Below are 17,913 nucleotides of genomic sequence, written 5' to 3'. Positions count from 1 at the left end.
CTCCTAGATTCCTTCGAACCGAGCAGACTATGGGTGAAAATTCCTATGGAAACTAATCCTCCGTATGTTCCTCCGAAATTCCCGTATACCAAACGGGCCCTAAGGTTGGGGTTTTGGAGCTTCAGAGCCTTGAAGTCAGAAGGGGCACGATCGACATGGATCACATGGTCAAGGATCAGAGCGACCTCCTCATGCGGCAGCCGCGTCACCCCCCCCCCCCCCTCCCCGGAATAGAGCTTTCAATGCCGAGGAACAACTGATCGCCGCCCACGCTGCCTTCCTTTTGGTGGTGCGCAGCTTCTCGACATCAGTCTCCGCCTTCCTTTTGTTGGTGCACCGCTTCAGCGCGCGCTTCTTCGTCGAATCATGTTGTCATCTATCTAGCGGACACTCCTCGCCGGCGGCTACCACATGTTTGGCCCCCCTCTCGCCCGTTGACATGATTCCAGTGATGCGCAAACCCTCCTCGCCGTGGTCGATCAGATCTCCTGCGCCTCGCGCCTCACTCGCTACGCCGAGATTACATAGGAGGAGCCTTTTCTTGGTGCTTTTGGTGGAGTTAGACCCGGAGTCGGAAACATTTTATTTTGAGTTAGTGTGACCGACCCCGCCGCTCCTAGAGTCGGAGTTCCTCGTGGCCGGGCACCCAAAACCACTAGTCTTTTTTTAGATCAAACCCAATCCCACTATAGTAGTAAACGAACTTTTCCTTAAAAAATGTTCTGAAAAAGATTTTCAAGTTCCTCTTCTTTGCCAGCCAAGTAATGAATTGACAAGGTGGTCGCGGTGTTAGAATAAGGTCTCTTCGGTCTCTAACTATCAGTGTTGATGGATCAGGCGCGGGGGAGGTCAAGGAAGTACATTCAATGGGGAAACTAATATCAGGGAAGCCGACTATGGTGGATGTCTTAGGGCATACGTTGGGCATGTGTAATGATTGGGCGATGGGCCGAGCCAAGGTAGACAGAAGACTATGAAACCCCTAATGCATCACATTAGCATTTTCCTATGATAAATAGTGGGCTTGACCATGTGTGTGTGGACGTTCATCTTAGTGGTTTGTTGCCATGTAGGATGAAAATTATGAGCTCTAATCATGTATAGAATGTACAAGTGAGTTACAATTGTAGGCTATAAATCGTCCTACAAAACCAAACATGACTGAGGAAAATCACTAAATTTTAAATGAAGGCTTGTAAGAATGAGAGAAGAAATTTATCATATGGCATCTTTTCTCTTGTATGGACTATGGAATTGTCATGACACTTATATTATCCTTATGCAATGCTTTTATGTTGACTTAGTTAAGAAGTTTTAAATAGCTATAATCTATGATTTTATATCACGAAAGAAAGTAATATAAGGCATGTTGTATCCGGAATTCAAATTATGGACCAAGACGAGCGTTGAGATAATGGCACCTTAATGTCTAGGACAAGTGAGTTCATAGATCCATCCGAGTACAAAGGAGCTGAAGATAAGTCCCTGGTTAACCAGATAACATAATCTGGAACCCCAAATCGAGGTGACACAAACCCCACATCTCGATCATGTTGGAGGTAAGGCCACCATGTTGAGACAACTACTACACAAACCAATGTCACAGTCATAACCGAGACAGTGGAGAACAACACAGCTGAAAGAAGAGAAAGAAAATTAGCCTCCCGTCGGCCAGGACGCCGTAGAGGATTTATTTTGCAACCACATCCATCGTTTTGTTCTAAGATGACACAATGGAGAGACCCATCATGTCAGTATGGAAGGACTCCCAAGGCCCTCCCGTACACGACGACGTCGTATATCTCGTCCAGGTTAGTGTACTTGTACTCGAACCCTTCCTTGACGAGCTTGTCCGACCAAATGCACACCCTGGGCTTCTCCGGAAGACCACCAATACTGCAGGCAAACACAAGCCCACACATCGTCAGTGATCAAGGAGTAATGCTACATCTATAAAGGTTTTGCTTAATAAAGATTTTACTACAAACTGAGTAGAGGATTGTGATTGGTAATGGTGGGATTAAGGAGCCCACTCCACTTAAAATAAGGGGGTGAGAGAGAATTAGTTTGGAAGGTCAAGTAAATCTTTGTACTTCGTTGTAGGTCTAGCGTTATTGGTGGTCAAGTGCATCGCATAATTAACGATAATTCTAGATGCACAGCCCAACTACGGAGGTTTTACGGGACGATAACTAATCTCATCGCCCCGTGATTCTCAGTTGGGGTGGGCCCTTCATCAGATTTCTACCCAATTAAAAAGGATCTCAATAAATCCCGAACGTTTGGATTTTAAGCATGTCATCCCGAATGTTTTTTCATGGCAAATTTAGTTGATGCGAGATGACAAGTTTAGTTGTTAAGACATGGCAACTTTGTCTCAGTTTGTTTTTTTTAGAAAATTGCCATGTTTGCCAACCTCGCATGAATTAAAATTGCCATGAAATACGTTTAGGTTGCCATGCTTAAAATCCAAACTTTCGGGATTCATCATTTCTGATAAATAAAAAAAATCCCAGCTCAGCCTCTCCGTTGATTCCGTAAAGAGCAGCCCGAGTATGAAGCATTTCTCGCACAACTAGTACTCCAGCTTTTACGTAACACGTCGTGTACTTACTGATCTGTGTTGATTTCGTACTGCGGGTACTTGGCCGCCAGGAAGTGGGCGAGCGCCACGCCGGAGGTGTTGAGGGTGCACACGATGTACCGTCCCGACGTGGCCTCCTCGGCGGCGAATATCTCGGCGCGGCACACGTCCTCGATGTGGATCAACAGGATCGACCCCGACGCCTGCTCGATGAGTTCCAGTCTGTCGACCATGTCGTCGTCGCCTGAAATCATCCATCACACACCGTCTCCACGGATGCATCACTGCATAATTTTTGTGCGCACGTTTCAGTTTGAGGCCTCACGTACCGGATAGCAAGGAGAGGATCTCGGGGACGCTGGTCGTCACCTTTGTCGCCGGGGCCCTGCCGACGACGACGACGGGGCACACGGTGACCAGGCTGAGGCCCTTCTCCTCCGCGAACGCCATCGCTGCCTTCTCCGCGAGCACCTTCGACGCAGGGTACGCCTGCACTTACGGCGTCATTCCAAACTTTTTTATGCTACTTTCAACTTGACTGAAGATGCATGCATAGACGATAGATGTGTACGCACCCAGGTACCGATCTTGTTGGCCCTGAGGTACTCGTCATCGGACCAGGATTCCTCATCCAGGACATGGCCTTCACCTTGCAGCGGCCCGCTGGAGATGGCGGCCGTGGACGATGTGAGGACCACGCGCTTCACCGTCCCCGCCTTCACGCACGACCTCATCACGTTCAGGGTTCCCTGAATCGCTGGCTGGATCACTTCTTCCTGACACCACACATGAAAGGAAAGCAAACATTGCCAATACTCAATACTCGATAGTGGGTTAACCATAACCTCAGTGAAGTTAAAACTGTAGTGTGGTGGTGGTTGCTTACCTCAGGGTTCTCCGGCAAGAGGGTCACCGGAGCGGCGACGAGGAAGGCGTAGTCGCAGCCGGCGACAGCATCGTCGAAGCTGCCCTCTTCGTTCAGATCGGCGCGGAAGACCTCCAAGGGTCCGAGCGCTTCCAAGGCCTTGAGATGCGCGGTCTTCTCCGTGTCATCTGAGAATCCAACACACCACGACGCATATGACCATTTCATTCAGTAAGTTCTGACGATTTCACAAGAGGTAAATGAAGATCTAGAGCAAGCAATTATACCGGGGTTCCTGACGGTGGTCTTCACGGCGTACCCCTTCTCCAGCAGCATCTTCACCAGCGCCGACGCGATATACCCACTCCCTCTGGTGACGCACGCCGTCTTTTTTTTTGGAACGAAGGCTCAAATAGAGCCCAGTTTTGAATTAACAAAGCCATCAACCGGCCAGGATTACACAAGACCATCAAGCATGAGCGACCGAAAGATACATGGAAGCTGACTGAACAGCTTACAACGCAACGCACATTACTGCACACCAAGAAAATACACGAGAAAGTCCTGCAAGTAATGTCGAAGCCCGCTGCACCCCGGGACCAAAGACAGGAGAACAAAGAAGCATCGAGGTTCAGTCAGTAGCATGGAGGCACCGGGGGTCGCCTGACCATGGAGCATCGGACAAAACGAGCACCTGTCTTCCAACGCCGAAGAGGAACCCTATCCTCTCGCCTAGGCTCGAAGGCGCCGCACCATCGGATCGTTGGGAGCTCACCCGAGAGCTAGAGCAGGCGCCGGCCGACACACCAGAGCAAGTAAACTATCGGTCCTCGCCACACCAAAGACACACCACATCCGCTGCACTGCCACCTTCCTTGGACACCGAGAAACAGAAGGAAAGCTGCCGGGAGGATCGTCGAAGAAGCAATGCAGAGCACCAGGGAAGAAAGTTGGAAGCACCAGGTGCCGCTCCAGTGTCCGCACAAGGGAAGAGGCTTCCGCGGTGCGCGTCGTGGGGCTGTCAACGGGAAGAGGAACCCTATCCCCCTCCAACCCGGCTCAGGAGCAGAGCCACCATGACACACCACGACCTTGGCGCCGCAGAGCATTACTCCATCAAGGCATACACCTGCAGGAACACACACCCTACACAAAAAAAATCACCCCTTGGGCTCGCCGCCGACGAGCGCTCTCCAACCTCACAACCACTCTTCCGAAGAACCAGAGAGCCCCAGGCGGCGTCTCCAAGGAGAGAACGACGCGCATGGCGCCGCCGTCGCCCCACCCGGGACGGGTTTTGGGCTTTCACCCGGGATCTGGGATGAGGGTGGAAAGAAACAGGTCCTCAACGGCGCCTCCAGGGAGGAAAACCACGCGCGCACGCGCCGTCGCCGCCGTGGCCGAAGAACCGGCCATGGGATTACCCCAGACGCAGTCATATACCACCATCACCCCGCCAGCACCGGATCTGATAGCCGAAGCCACAGATCGAACACCGCCAGAGGGGGGAGTGGAGCAGAGGGGGAGAGAAGCACGACCTTCAGATCTGGAGTGGAAGAAGCCCACACCACGACCACCTCCTGCCGGCTCCTCGCTGCCCAAGCTGCCGAGGAGGCCGTCCGCTGCATCCCGCGCCCGCCACCTACCGCGAAGGTGGCGCCGCCTCGCCGTCCGGGGCCGCCGCCCCGGCGTTCAGGGTCCTTCGCCAAAGGACGAAGCGACGGGGAGCTTCGCCGCCACCTTCATCGGCAGCAAGGGGAGGGGGGGCTGGAGGGGGTGGAGGCGCCGGGAAAACCCTAGTCGCCCCCGAGTCGCCCAAGGGGGACGCCGGGGGGGGGGGGGGGGGGGAGGAGGGGAAGCTCAGCTACTCACTACTACAGTTCTCTTGGCAACTCAAGCCAACGAGGTAGTAATTCTGCTCTTCTGGTGAGTGGTGCACGCGGCTCTGATGTAACTGTATATATATGCTCCCACCTGCACGTGCATCACGCGCGTTCAACTCCAGCCACGCAAATCGGTCGATAGGTACAGATATTTACCAGTGCGACTGTGAGCACGCACGACTCCACATTCGACAAGGAATCGTTGGGGCCGTGAGACCTGCAACTAAAGGATGTCGAGGACTATATATGAGCACGAGGTAACTATACATTTATCTCCTATCCCTTTTCTTTGCGCAAAAGTTGTCCCATATCTCCAAAGTTTTGCTGTAATAATGATGTATCAGCCTGTACGTGACGTGCTACCAACCTATACACTCGTCTCCTTTTTCTTCTGCAGGGAACCAAAAGACTCTTTAAAGTCAGTGTGTAACGAGTCCCGCCGTGACGAGTGCTGCAAACTGCCTAAGGGCATGGTCAATGCATAGCCTCAGGGTGATGCTCACATGTCATGTAGGATCGGATGTCAGGAAAAACAGATTATGAAGAAGAAGCCGGATCCTCTTCAGGAGGCGGGTGTTTCAAAAGAAAAAGTATGATCCGGTGTAAAAAGCTGAAAATGATGGAGTGAAGAGTAGAGATGCATGTGCATTAGAGTCTTTACTTTTCATTTCTTGATGATGCTCACTAGTGGTAGCTTGCACCGGGGAGAAAAAATTAATATAGATGTCTCAAGTTACTTTTTTTCGTGAGGCAGTGTGTTCACATACCACCATAGTTCATGCCCTAAAAGATGCAATTCTCTCCAACCACACGTCAGGTGTGGTCAGCTATTACAAATTGAATTGGTTAAATGATCCGTTGGAGAAAAATGCAATTCTCTCCGAGCATGATGTACCGATGCAATTCTCTCCGAACCAAGCTAACATGTGACAAATGAATTCAGCCTTGTAAGTTTAGCGTGAATATGTTGTTTCCTCTTCTCCTCTGCCTTAGTTGCCCTGTGTGGCTTGTGTGTGGGAGTTCAAGTTTCTGGCTCAGCTACTTTGGCTCGGTCTGAGCGCCATTAACAGTTTGATGTGGTCTTGTTGCCTCATTGGTGCTCATTTTCTTCTGAAATATATATATATATATATTTAAATAACCTTGAAATTTTCCCAATGGCACATTAATGCTTCAAATATAAAATGAATGTTTTCAAAATGCGAACACGTTTTTATCAAATATCACGACAAATCTCTACGTCTTTTAAGAAAAAAGATGTAAAATGGAAAAATTGAACAAGGAAAGCCGGACAATGGCCGAAAGGGCCCATGTTAGGACGAATTGAACGAACAACCGACTATCATGACCAGTGCACCACAACAAAGTTCACTAGCACAGAAGGAATCGAACAAAGCTGAAAAGCTGAGTCTTTTTTCTTCCCCTAGTCTCTCACGACTAGGGTTCTCTAGTCCTCCGACGGCGCCGCTGTTGTGAGTTTTGCCCGGCGAGTCTTCCGCCGCCCTTCAGTCCCCCTCCTCCCCCCGCTCAACTCTCTCTCCCTCTCGGGCTGATCCAGGGGATCCCTCGTGGTTCTTCCCGGCCTTGGAGGTGAGGCGACAAAAGCTAGGGGCTAGGGGTTTCTCGATCTGTCAGCACCGGCAACCCGATCATGTCGGAATCGCAGGAAAGTTTGGAGAAACAGGATGCAGGAGTGGGAGAGACAAGCAACTTGCTGGAGAGGTTGATGCTGCAAGATGATGAGGCTGACGATCTGATCTGGGAAGAAGAACTTGATGTCGAGGAAATCAAACCTAAGTGGTTAGCCTTGGGGCGCTTGCTCACAACGAAAACTTACAGCCATAGTGCTTTGATTGCAGATATGAGGGCTGCATGGAATCCTGCCTTGAATGTGGTTTGGAGAAGGATTGATGCAAATTTGTTCTTGATTCAGTTTAACTGCCTTGGAGATTGGAATAAGGCTATACATCAGGGGCCGTGGGACTTCAAAGGACACGCTGTGATTCTGGCAGAATACGATGGGTTCACCAATCCAGAGAAGGTCAAACTAGATAAGCTTGAGACGTGGTGCCAAATCCATAAATTACCTGATGGTGTGCTTAGAAGAGAGAAGGCACTTGAAAACCTAGCTCAAAGGATTGGTGAGGTTCAGGAGGTTCAGGTTACACTCCCTAATGGCTTTGCAGGTGAATTTATTCGCATCAGAGTCAGGTTAGATGTGAACAAAAAACTTACCCGGGTGGTCGATATCACAAAGGGTGGAGAAACAGAGAAATATTTGGTGAAATTTGAAAAGCTACCCACCTTTTGTCATGCTTGCGGCTTGATGGGGCACTGGTATGAGGAGTGCGGCACGAGAGAGCACGATGTAAGCAAATTTGAATGGGGGAATTTTCTCCTTGCTCCGAGACGGGAAAGAGGAGGTGGTCGTGGAGGTCGAAGTAATGGTGGCCGAGGGAGAAACACCCGTTCCTTCGGCCCTTCCAATGGTAAATGGAATGGTGATGAGGAGGATGACTTGGCAGGCGAGTTTGGAAGAGGAAGAGGACGTGGGATGCATGAGTTCGCAAATTGGCACTATAACAGCGCCTACAACCAGCAAGCTGCCAGTAACCTGGGAGAAAAAACTAGTTCACATGGACCTGAAATTGCTAACAAGGAAGCCCTGATGACTAAGAAATCTGGAAATCCGGATTTGGGTGAGACCATAGGGCAGATTGTGGTGGCAGATCATGTAAATGTCCTAAGGAAACGTACTGCAGAGGAGTCGGGTGCTACTGTGATTTGTAACAGTGAAGCGATACAACAAGAGAACGCTGGAGCTATTCTACCAGTGGGCAACACAGCAAACAAGGTGGATAACTTTGATGGGGGAGGTTCTGTTAGCACTGATCCGATGGGGACCCCACAGAAAAATGCCAATAAGAAAAAGCTGAAAGGAGTGGATGGTGAAGCGATTGCAAATGACCCCAATGTTGTATCGGCGGCCTCCTCGGCGGAGGACCGCCGGGAGCAATGAAAACCCTTGCATGGAACTGCCGCGGGATGCTTTCGCCCACGGCAGTTCGCGAGCTCTTGCATCTGCAAGGGCATGTGAAAGCGGATGTGGTTTTCTTGTCTGAATCACATCTGAACAAAGATAAGGCAAATGAGATTAGGAAGAAGTTAGGTTTTGATCAATTACATGTCGTAGAAAGTGATGGTCGGTCTGGAGGGCTTGTACTCTTTTATAATAACTCAAATGAAGTGGTTTTGAATTATTCATCGCCTAACTTTATTGATGGTTTTGTGATGGATGGCAATGCTATGGCTTGGCGCTTGACGGGGTTTTATGGAGAACCCAGTTGGGATTTGAAGCACCTATCCTGGACTTATCTGAGGACGTTGCATAACAACACCGAGGGACCGTGGATGATCATAGGAGATTTCAATGAGATATTAGTAGCAAGTGAAAATGACGGTGGAAACATCAGGCCCTTACAATTTATGCAAAGTTTCAGAGATTGTATAGAGGAGTGTGGATTGCAGGAAATTATGTATACGGGGACCAATTTATGTGGAGTCGAGGAGTGATAAGGGAACGCCTTGATAGAGCTCTTTGTACCGAGAAGTGGGCTGAAAATTTTCCTTTTGCAGCTGTTGTTCATGAACACCATACCCACTCAGATCATCGACCCCTAGTCTTGGATACAAACTATTTTGCTGATGTGCTTTCACAGCAGCCAAAGGGCGAGAGGAGATTTGAAGCAAGGTGGCTGAACGAAGAGACAGTAAATGAGATTGTCACAACGGCCTGGCAGCGTGCCCATCTGTCCGGAGTTGGGCCGTCACTGTCGGAACGTACACGAGCAATAAAAGAGGATCTTTTTCAGTGGGATCGAGAAACATTAAAAGGCCCAAAGCGAAGAATTCATAAACTGGAAAAAGAATTAGAAAAGTTGAGGAGGAGACAACCCACAAGTGAAGCCAGACACAGAATGAAGGAGATTCAAATCTTGATAGAAAACTTACTGGATCAGGAGGAGATTGTTTGGCTACAGCGAGCACGGGCAAACTGGTTGCTGCATGGTGATCGGAACACTTCGTTCTTCCATAAAGCTGCCTCGGCACGTAAGAAAAGGAATTGCATTAAGAGATTACTTGACGATACAGGTGTGTGGAGAGAGGATATGAATGACATAAACTGTATTATTTCAGGGTACTTTACTGAGTTGTTCACATCTCAGGTTGCCATACCGAATGCTAATGTCTTGAACCAGGTGCAATCTAAGGTAACCTCAGCTATGAATGATGTGTTGATGTCCCCGTACACAGAGGAAGAGGTGAAGAAAGCGTTATTTTCCATTGGTGACCTTAAGGCCCCAGGGCCAGACGGGTTGCATGCAATATTTTACAAACGATTTTGGTCCATGCTAGGAGATGATCTTGTTGCAGAGGTGTTGAATGTAGTAAACTCTCAGATCATGCCTCAAGGTTGGAATGACACCACAATCGTTATGATCCCCAAGGTAAATGCTCCGGAAAAAGTTTCGCAATTTAGGCCGATAAGCTTATGCAATGTTGTATATAAGGTCATATCTAAGATGATTGCCACGAGACTGAAGTATCTCTTGCCGGAAATAATTAGCCCAACCCAAAGTGCCTTCGTCTCAGGGAGATTGATTACGGACAATGTTCTTATTGCTTATGAGAGCTTGCACACAATAAAGCATAAGAAGACAGGCAAAGATGGTTGGTGCGCTGTCAAACTTGACATGCATAAAGCATATGACCGAGTTGAGTGGGTGTTCTTGGAAGCTATTCTTCTAAAACTCGGGTTCCATGCAAACTGGGTGAACATGATTATGTTGTGTGTCTCCTCGGTTGAATATAGAGTGAGGTATAACTCGACGGAGACAGAAGCATTCAGACCAACTAGAGGCCTCCGTCAGGGGGACCCACTATCGCCGTACCTTTTCCTTCTCTGTACAAAAGGACTGACTGCCTTACTATCAAGAGCTGAACAGGAGGGTGATTTGGTGGGAGTCAAAGTCTGCCGTGATGCACCGGTAGTAAAAAAATTCTTGTTTGCGGACGATTCACTTATTTTGATGAAGGCCAATGCAGCTAATGCAACTTGCTTAAAATCAATCCTGGACCTCTATTGTTCTGCTTCGGGCCAACTTGTCAGTGTGCAGAAATCGAGTATTTTTTTCAGTCCAAGTACAGAAACTAATGTTAAGGCCGAAGTTTGCTCAATTCTGGATATCATGACAGAGGCCTTGAATGATAGATACTTGGGTCTCCCATCCAATCTGGGTGTTGATAAAAGTGATGATTTTCAATACCTGATTGATCGATTGTTTCAAAGATTAATGGGATGGAAGGAGAGATGCCTATCTTCTAGAGGAAAGGAAGTGCTCTTGAAATCAGTGGCTCAAGCCATACCAACTTACGCGATGTCCGTCTTCAAAATTCCTAAAAAAAATTGTAAAGGAATCACAAATGCGATGTCTCGGTTTTGGTGGGGGTGATGATGCAACGAATAGAAAGATGCATTGGTTCACGTAGCGGAAGATGTGCATACCAAAGAAATATGGAGGTATGGGATTTAGGGACATCCACTGCTTCAATCTTGCACTTCTAGCAAAACAAGCCTGGCGTCTTATTGATAGCCCGGTTTCATTATGTGCAACTATTCTGAAAGCTAAGTATTACCCAGAAAGAGACTTATTGGACGCCACCTTAAAGCCAAAATCATCCTTTACATGGCAGAGCATTATGGCTGGGGTACACATGTTGAGACGTGGATATATTTGGAGGATTGGAGATGGTCAAAAGGTGAACATATGGGAGGACTCGTGGATTCCTCAAGCGCCAACGAAAAAAGTGTTAACTATCAGAGGTAGTAACTTAATATCCCGAGTTTGTGATCTCATTGATCCGGTGACTGGAGATTGGGATGTACAGTTGGTGAACCAAACGTTCTGGAATGTGGATGTTCAAAGGATTCTGGCTATACCCTTACCTTTACATGAAATGTCTGATTTTATTGCATGGAGCCCTACCAAGAATGGGCTTTTCTCAGTGCGATCAGCCTATCAAATTGAATGGAATTTTCAGTTTGGTGACCTGACTCAAGTTAATGCGAGCCCTTCATCACCTGATGATAAATGGAATTTGATATGGAGCTTAGAATGCCCAGCAAAAATTAAAATCTTCATATGGCGAGTACTACATGCCGCTCTTCCATGTCGGGCAGTCCTAGCTTCTAAACACATGAAGGTTAAAATCCAATGCCCAGAATGCAGGTTGGAACCTGATAGTATACGCCACTTCTTGTTTGAATGTCCAAGATCAGTAGAGGTTTGGAGACAATTGGGGTTGTATGAGATAGTAAAGAAAAAGTGCACAAAATACAAGTCTGGAGAGGAAGTGATGCACGAGTTGTTGCATGTGGAAGATACAGAATTCTATATCTTGGGGCTTCCAAAAATGAGAGAGATGGTAGTCACCGCAGCTTGGTACTTGTGGTTCGAACATCGTAAAGTATACCATGGTGAAGAAATTCAAACATCCACTCGGATCGCCCTAGCTGTACGCGGACTAGCGGCAAATTTCAGTATCGCATGTTCACCAAAAGCTAAACTTCGGTGTGGAGGTTGGGAAAAGCCACCAAAGGGATACATGAAATTAAATGTTGATGCGGGGTTTGATCAAGATCTACTTGAAGGATCCGTGGGGGCAATCATTCGCGATCAGAGTGGACAATTCATTGCAGCGGCGAACGAAAAAATAGGCATTTGCTTTGATTCTTTCACAGCAGAGGCTCTGGCCGTCAGGTTTGGGCTGAACCTCGCAAGAACTATCGGATGCAGCAGGATCGTGGTAAACTCGGATAGTTTGGAGATAGTAGAAGCCCTAAAAGACGGCAATTCTTCTTCAGTTGCATCTGCTATTATTGACGATTGCTTCTTCATGGCCTCTGATTTCAGCCATGTTATTTATGATCATTGTAATAGAAAGAGTAATAAAGTAGCCCATGAACTTGCTAGGCTAGTTAAGTTTTCCCCTCCTAGTTGTTGGTTGGGTTCAGCGCCTCCTAAGGTGCTTTTAGTACTTGTAAGTGATAACACTGTTCTCGTATCTGAATAAAGGAGGAGAAATTCTGTCAAAAAAAGGTCCACTAGCACAGAAGCGATCAAATCTGTGCCTACACGGGAAGTAAATCCGTGTCTCTCGTGGTAGGAAAAAAAACATGTTCTTTTCCCTTTTTGCGGCAAGCACCGCAGAAGAAAATCCGTGCCTCGACGAGAAGTAAATCCGTGCCTCTCGTGAAAGGAAAAAAATGTATTTTTTTCCTTTCCGAGAGGCATGGCGGAAGCAAATCTGTGCCTCCACGAAAGTAAATCCGTGCCTCTCTTGGTAGGAAAAAAGATGCGTTTTTGCGAGAGGCACGGTCATGCCTCTCGCGAAAAAAAGGAAAACACATTTTTCTCCTTTTCCGAGAGGCAAGACCGTGCCTCTCGCGAAAGGAAATACGTTTTCTAATTTTTGCTGTTCAAAACCTAAGAAAAAACCGAGAAAAGCGAAAAAAATGATTTTTATTATTATTTAAAAGCCGAAAACGTGTATGAAAAAATGGAAAGAAATTTCGAAGGAAGCGCCCAAAGCGCGATAAGTGACGACGGCTGAGAGCACGCCAAGTGACGTGCTCCCAACCCACCCCAAGTGACCCTTACGGGGCTCGTGAAGGAGTACTCCTTGATTAGTTGCTCTCTAAGAAAGTACAAAGGCAAGCATGCGAAAACTGAACGAATGGTATAAATGGACTGGACTACAAATTGATCACAGCTGATTGAGACTTAACAAAGTCCTTAGTTTGCCTAGAAAAAGTCCTTTGTTCATTGAGTTGTAGCCACATAAGCAGTTACCGGGGAGACTTTTATGAGATCTCACATTAGTGTGATTGGCTTTTGTTTAAAAAAAATACGTGTTCGAACATTCTCAAAAAATTTATGGACACACATCATATTTGATGTACAGACTATCAAAATGTTTTAGCTCCTAATTCGACTTACATTAATAGAATCAAAAAAAGACAAAATCAGATATGAATATAGTGTTAAAGTACTATTCACCCAAAGCTGCCATTTTTCACATTTGAATTTGTCTTTTTTTGAATCTCTAAATGTGCACTGATTTTTGAGCTGATTTTTTCGGAGTTGTAGACATACCTCATATGGATGTTGTCAAATAATTTCAGATATTTCTAAAATATCTAAATATGATTTTAGGGGTTGATCTCATGATCTTACCTAATTTGAGATCTCATACAAGTCTCCCACAGTTAATGTCTACCAGCTTCGTTTTGGTTTACTAGCCGCCTCCTTATTTTGAGGCTTTTTTAACCATGATTTTAACTAAAAAATATAAATTATACGTAATAAAAAATATATCATTGAAAATTATATTTAAATACAAATTCAATAATGTAATTTTTTTATGACATGCAAGAATATTTTGCTAGTCAAATATGTGATGCAACTTTGACCAAAAATATGACAATCTATACCTACTAATGAAGTATGGAGTGCTTCTGCCCGTTCGACGTCCGTCATACGATTTACAAAACGAACATGATTTTTTCCTTTAAGTAACCCGCGGTCCCACATTAAGTGCCTTTTCTTTGTTGGGCTTTGACTCTACTGTGGTAGCCACTATCTTGCGCTCTTGGGCGCTGCTTAGTGTTCCGTGTTTTCTAGTTCACTCAGCCCGTTTAGGTCCATAGCCTTTTATTATTTACAGAGAATATGTTAAACATGATTATGATATAATTTTGCAACCGTAACTCAGACTAAAATAATTTGTATATGTAGTTGGATAAAAAATATGTAGTTTTCAACCGTGCTATTATTTGTACCTGCTAACCACTTTAAGATTCCGTTTAGGGTATAACTTTAATTAATAACCTAATTAATTGCAATGATGTATTTTCAGAAATGCTAACACACAATATAAATTTTATATAGCCCTTATCTATATCAATATAAAAAGACCCAAAAGGGCACATCCAAACCATCTTAACCGTCAAATCATGTGATCTAGTGGTTCAAATCGCTCCAGTGTTGAGCACCAAACACGTTTAACGCTCTAATTACCCACCACTGGCATTGGTTATAAACATGTTTAGACTCAACGATATCCCATGAAATCTGCCATGTAAATAATATCTTACTATTCCGGCGAAGAAAGCAATTAATATCTTACCAAATATCAATGTGCCACAAACATACCTTACCTAATATAACGTGCCACTAATATCCTACCTAACACGTCATTGCATGTACATAATTACTATTAATATGAAGTATGTTAGAGGGGGCTATATGAATTTGAGGGAGCATGAATGATCGGTTTTAATGGGCATATAGGAGTAATAAAGAAAGGCGAGAATAAAGGGCGTAATCAATGGGGATAAAAGAAGAACGGGAAAGTGAGAGATGCTATGTGAGCGTCGAGTTGCATGCAACCAACTAGGGTCATTTCGCTCAGACATAGACAATTTTTCTATTAATCTTCAAGCGTATTCAAAGATGGCCTAAAACATATTTAATATAATCTTTTATTGATATTTTTCTCACGACTTGGTGCATATTCCAAACATTGCTTCAACTTATAAATAATGCCTTGGTATGATTTTTTTTTATAAAAAAATAGGCTCTTTAAGATCAAAATCGCCGCAAAAAAATCATACCAAAAGTATTGTCTATGTAGCATGCTTCTTAATGTACTACTGATACGAATTTCTGCTAGACCTTAGTGTGCGCCTCTCTGGTATGGCGGGCACAATTCAAATGTTGTTCGGCCGTGCTAACGGATAATTCAGGTAAGACTAATAAACCTAGCTTAAGTGGCTGCAAACGACGCCCGATCGAGACGGAGAGAGCTAGCTGTTCCATGCACTCCAGCTGGCATGCATCAACTTAATCGATTTGGAAATGCATCGTCGTGCAAACTTCATCCGATGTTTGAACCGGCCGCCATGACAAAGCTTCGGAGGCTCCGCTCCGCCGGCCCGCCTGAAGCCGCGGCCTCTCGCGCCATCCCTTTCAGAGCCTCTACTCTTTCCCTGATTTCAATGGCCCTTGGGCCATGACCCATGAGCAGCTCCACGCACCTCGCGAGCTCCTCCCGAGTGAAGACGCCCTCGCTGTTGCGCTCCCCTCTGACGCCGGCAGCCCACTCCTCCTCTATCAGGAACGCGTTCGTCGGCTGGTCGAACAAGCTTGGCGCGGCGACGACCGGCACGCCGAGCGACATGGCCTCCAGCGCGGAGTTCCAGCCGCAGTGCGTGACAAAGCATCCCACGGACGGGTGCGACAGGACCTTCGGCTGGTCGCACCACTCCACCACCATGCCCAGCCCCTCTAGCACGACGTCGTCCAGGCTCCGGCTCACGTCCTCCTGCCGCCCATCGTTGCGCACGACGAGCAGGTACGGCCGCCCGCACCGGCGCAGCCCGTTGGCAATCTCCTCCATCTGCTTTTCGGTGTACGTCCATACGCTCCCGAACGAAACGTACACCACCGACCTCGCCGCCTGCGCGCCCAGCCACTCCATGTACCTCTTCTCGTCGGCGCCGGCGTGGTTGAACAGGTGGATGCGCGGCTCGGCCGAGGAGGAGGGCCCGATCACCGGCCCCACGGCGAACACGTCTAGGCGCTCCTTCATGGCCGCCAGCGCTGCCGGCTCCAGCTCGTCGAAAGTGTTGACGAGAACCTTGGTGCAGCCGTGATCACCCAAGCGCTCGAACACTTCTCGGGCCGCTTCGTTCATGAGCTTGGCCAGCTCGCTGCCCGTGGTGTCGACGAGGAAGGACGGGAAGTCGCGGATCCGGAGCGGGCGGGGCATGCCGGGCAGGGACACCTCGAACGCGGGGTCGGCGGCGTGGGACGCGACGAGGTCGCCGTGGCCGTGGAAGTAGTGGTAGTACGCGGCGAGCACGGTGGCCGGCTGGATCCAGTACACGGCGAGCGGGATGGCGTGCTCACGCGCGACGTCCAGCGCCGCGGGGAGAACCATGCTGCAAACGACGCACGTGACGGGCCGGCCACGTGCGGCGAGGGTGGCGACGACGGCCGACAGGCTCTCAAAGGTCGCCTGGCGGCTGCGCGCCCTCGCCTCGCCGTCCCTGGCCATGGAGCCGTCGTCGAGGCCGTTGGAGTATGGAGCGTAAGAGACGAGGCCGTCGGTGGCGGCATCCTTGTTGTTGTTGACGTCTCCGGACGAAGGGAATAAGCGGCGGTGAGCGAACACCGGGAGGGAGATGGTGGCGAGGACGGGCCCGGAGCCGTCGACGCCGTGGAGGCGCGCGAGGCGGTGCGCGAGGACGCGGCACGGGTTGAGGTGGCTCTGGATGCCGTAGGCCACGATGAGGAAGTGGTGGCCGGTGCGCGCGCCGCCGTTGCGGCTGTGTTGCTGCCGGTGCTGTGCGTCCGTGGCCATGGATGAGATGAGAAACTTTGATGTGAAATGAAGATGTGTCTGCTTGTGATGTGAAACCTCTGACGCGCCCTATATATTGGTGTCATTGTGCCGTATCTTTGCCCTGTGCCGGCCTTGAAGCCGCCGAATGGCGAACATCAACAACTTGCTTCCAAATGGGTGAGAGCTACACGTGACGTCGGCACTGACGGTATGCCATCCCATTTGGAAGTCAGCCGTACATTTGTTTTCAGGAAATCAGGAGTTTATTCCTTACCTAATACTAGCTGAGTGCCCGTGCGTTGCCACGGAACAATAAACTTAGACATGAGACATTGCTAAAAAAATCAAATAAATTTTCATTCGTATATGTTTTGAGAATAGAGTTGTATGTGCCATACATGTATTTCTTGCAATCAATTCAAAACAAATCAAACATATATCCCTTCCATGTAGTTCTTTGGGAAGTCAATTCGCTGCATGCAAGAAAATTAGAAAGTAGGTAGTTGGCTAAGGTTTAAAATGTAGAACCGGCAAACTTGATGATATGCATGCTCATAGTTTCCTGTCGATCGAGTGTTGCTCCTCTAGTTATTGAACACCCGATCTTGTTGCCAGCCTCTTGGATAAGTAGATTCATTTGCAAAAGCTTAGCTTCTTAGTGTCTGAATTCAGGAGGAACTGTACATAAGTACTTGGGCTGGTGTAGTAGCAGTACACATGTAGCACGTTTTCCACTCATATCTAGACACGACATAATGCTTGCTATCTTTGAACATTGTCCATTCTGCAAGGCTATTTGACTGTCGTCAATGTGACTGCACTTGGTGGCATTGGTATTGGTACCAACAAAGGAAAGTGATTTTTACCAATTCATTATCCCATGCTGAAACAAACCATGTGGAAAACAACTGAAAAATCACATCTCACTTCAAAATACTTAAACTATATTTGTTCCTGATTTAAAAAAATACAAATTTTATATGTGATGAGTCAAATATAAAAATTAGCCCATTTGATACATTGCAATCACAACCCTAATATTACACATCAACTTTCAGTTACTCTGATCCAGAAGACTGGTTACAAACCGGTCAAAGAAGCAAACAAAAAAA

The 17,913-nt window shown here is 47.4% G+C and overlaps 1 protein-coding gene and 1 pseudogene across 2 annotated transcripts; both read right to left on the bottom strand.

Moving 5' to 3' along the window:
• Window positions 1-1,751: 1,751 nt before the first annotated feature.
• Window positions 1,752-6,105, bottom strand: LOC125534191 (anthocyanidin reductase ((2S)-flavan-3-ol-forming)-like). 2 transcript variants are annotated; one of them, XM_087540198.1, is made up of 7 exons: window positions 6,070-6,105; window positions 3,737-3,836; window positions 3,471-3,637; window positions 3,160-3,360; window positions 2,914-3,073; window positions 2,615-2,828; window positions 1,752-1,896 (listed from the first exon to the last, which is right to left on the bottom strand). In XM_087540198.1, the coding sequence occupies exons 1-7, from the start codon at window positions 6,103-6,105 to the stop codon at window positions 1,752-1,754; spliced, it is 1,023 nt and encodes a 340-aa protein (XP_087396324.1). The 2 variants fall into 2 exon arrangements, with proteins under 2 accessions (XP_087396324.1, XP_087396323.1); XM_087540197.1 differs by lacking the exon at window positions 6,070-6,105 and adding an exon at window positions 4,824-5,205.
• An 8,851-nt stretch (window positions 6,106-14,956) lies between these two features.
• On the bottom strand, window positions 14,957-16,849 carry LOC125533914 (cyanidin 3-O-rutinoside 5-O-glucosyltransferase pseudogene; annotated as a pseudogene).
• Between the last annotated feature and the right edge of the window lie 1,064 nt (window positions 16,850-17,913).

The sequence above is a fragment of the Triticum urartu genome, chromosome 2A (assembly GCF_056163025.1).
Source record: "Triticum urartu cultivar PI428250 chromosome 2A, HENAU_Tu73, whole genome shotgun sequence".
Lineage (NCBI taxonomy): Eukaryota > Viridiplantae > Streptophyta > Magnoliopsida > Poales > Poaceae > Triticum > Triticum urartu.
Note: the sequence above shows the minus strand (reverse complement) of the source record. Positions and strands in the feature narration are given on the sequence as shown.

Excerpts from the sequence above, each read along its gene's own strand:
- LOC125534191 (XM_087540197.1), bottom strand. The coding sequence starts at position 4,898 with ATGGTGGTATATGACTGCGTCTGGGGTAATCCCATGGCCGGTTCTTCG. Across the intron at positions 2,829-2,913 it reads GATCCTCTCCTTGCTATCCG|GCGACGACGACATGGTCGAC; the intron begins GTACGTGAGGCC and ends GGATGATTTCAG. Across the intron at positions 1,897-2,614 it reads TACGAAATCAACACAGATCA|TATTGGTGGTCTTCCGGAGA; the intron begins GTAAGTACACGA and ends GTTTGCCTGCAG.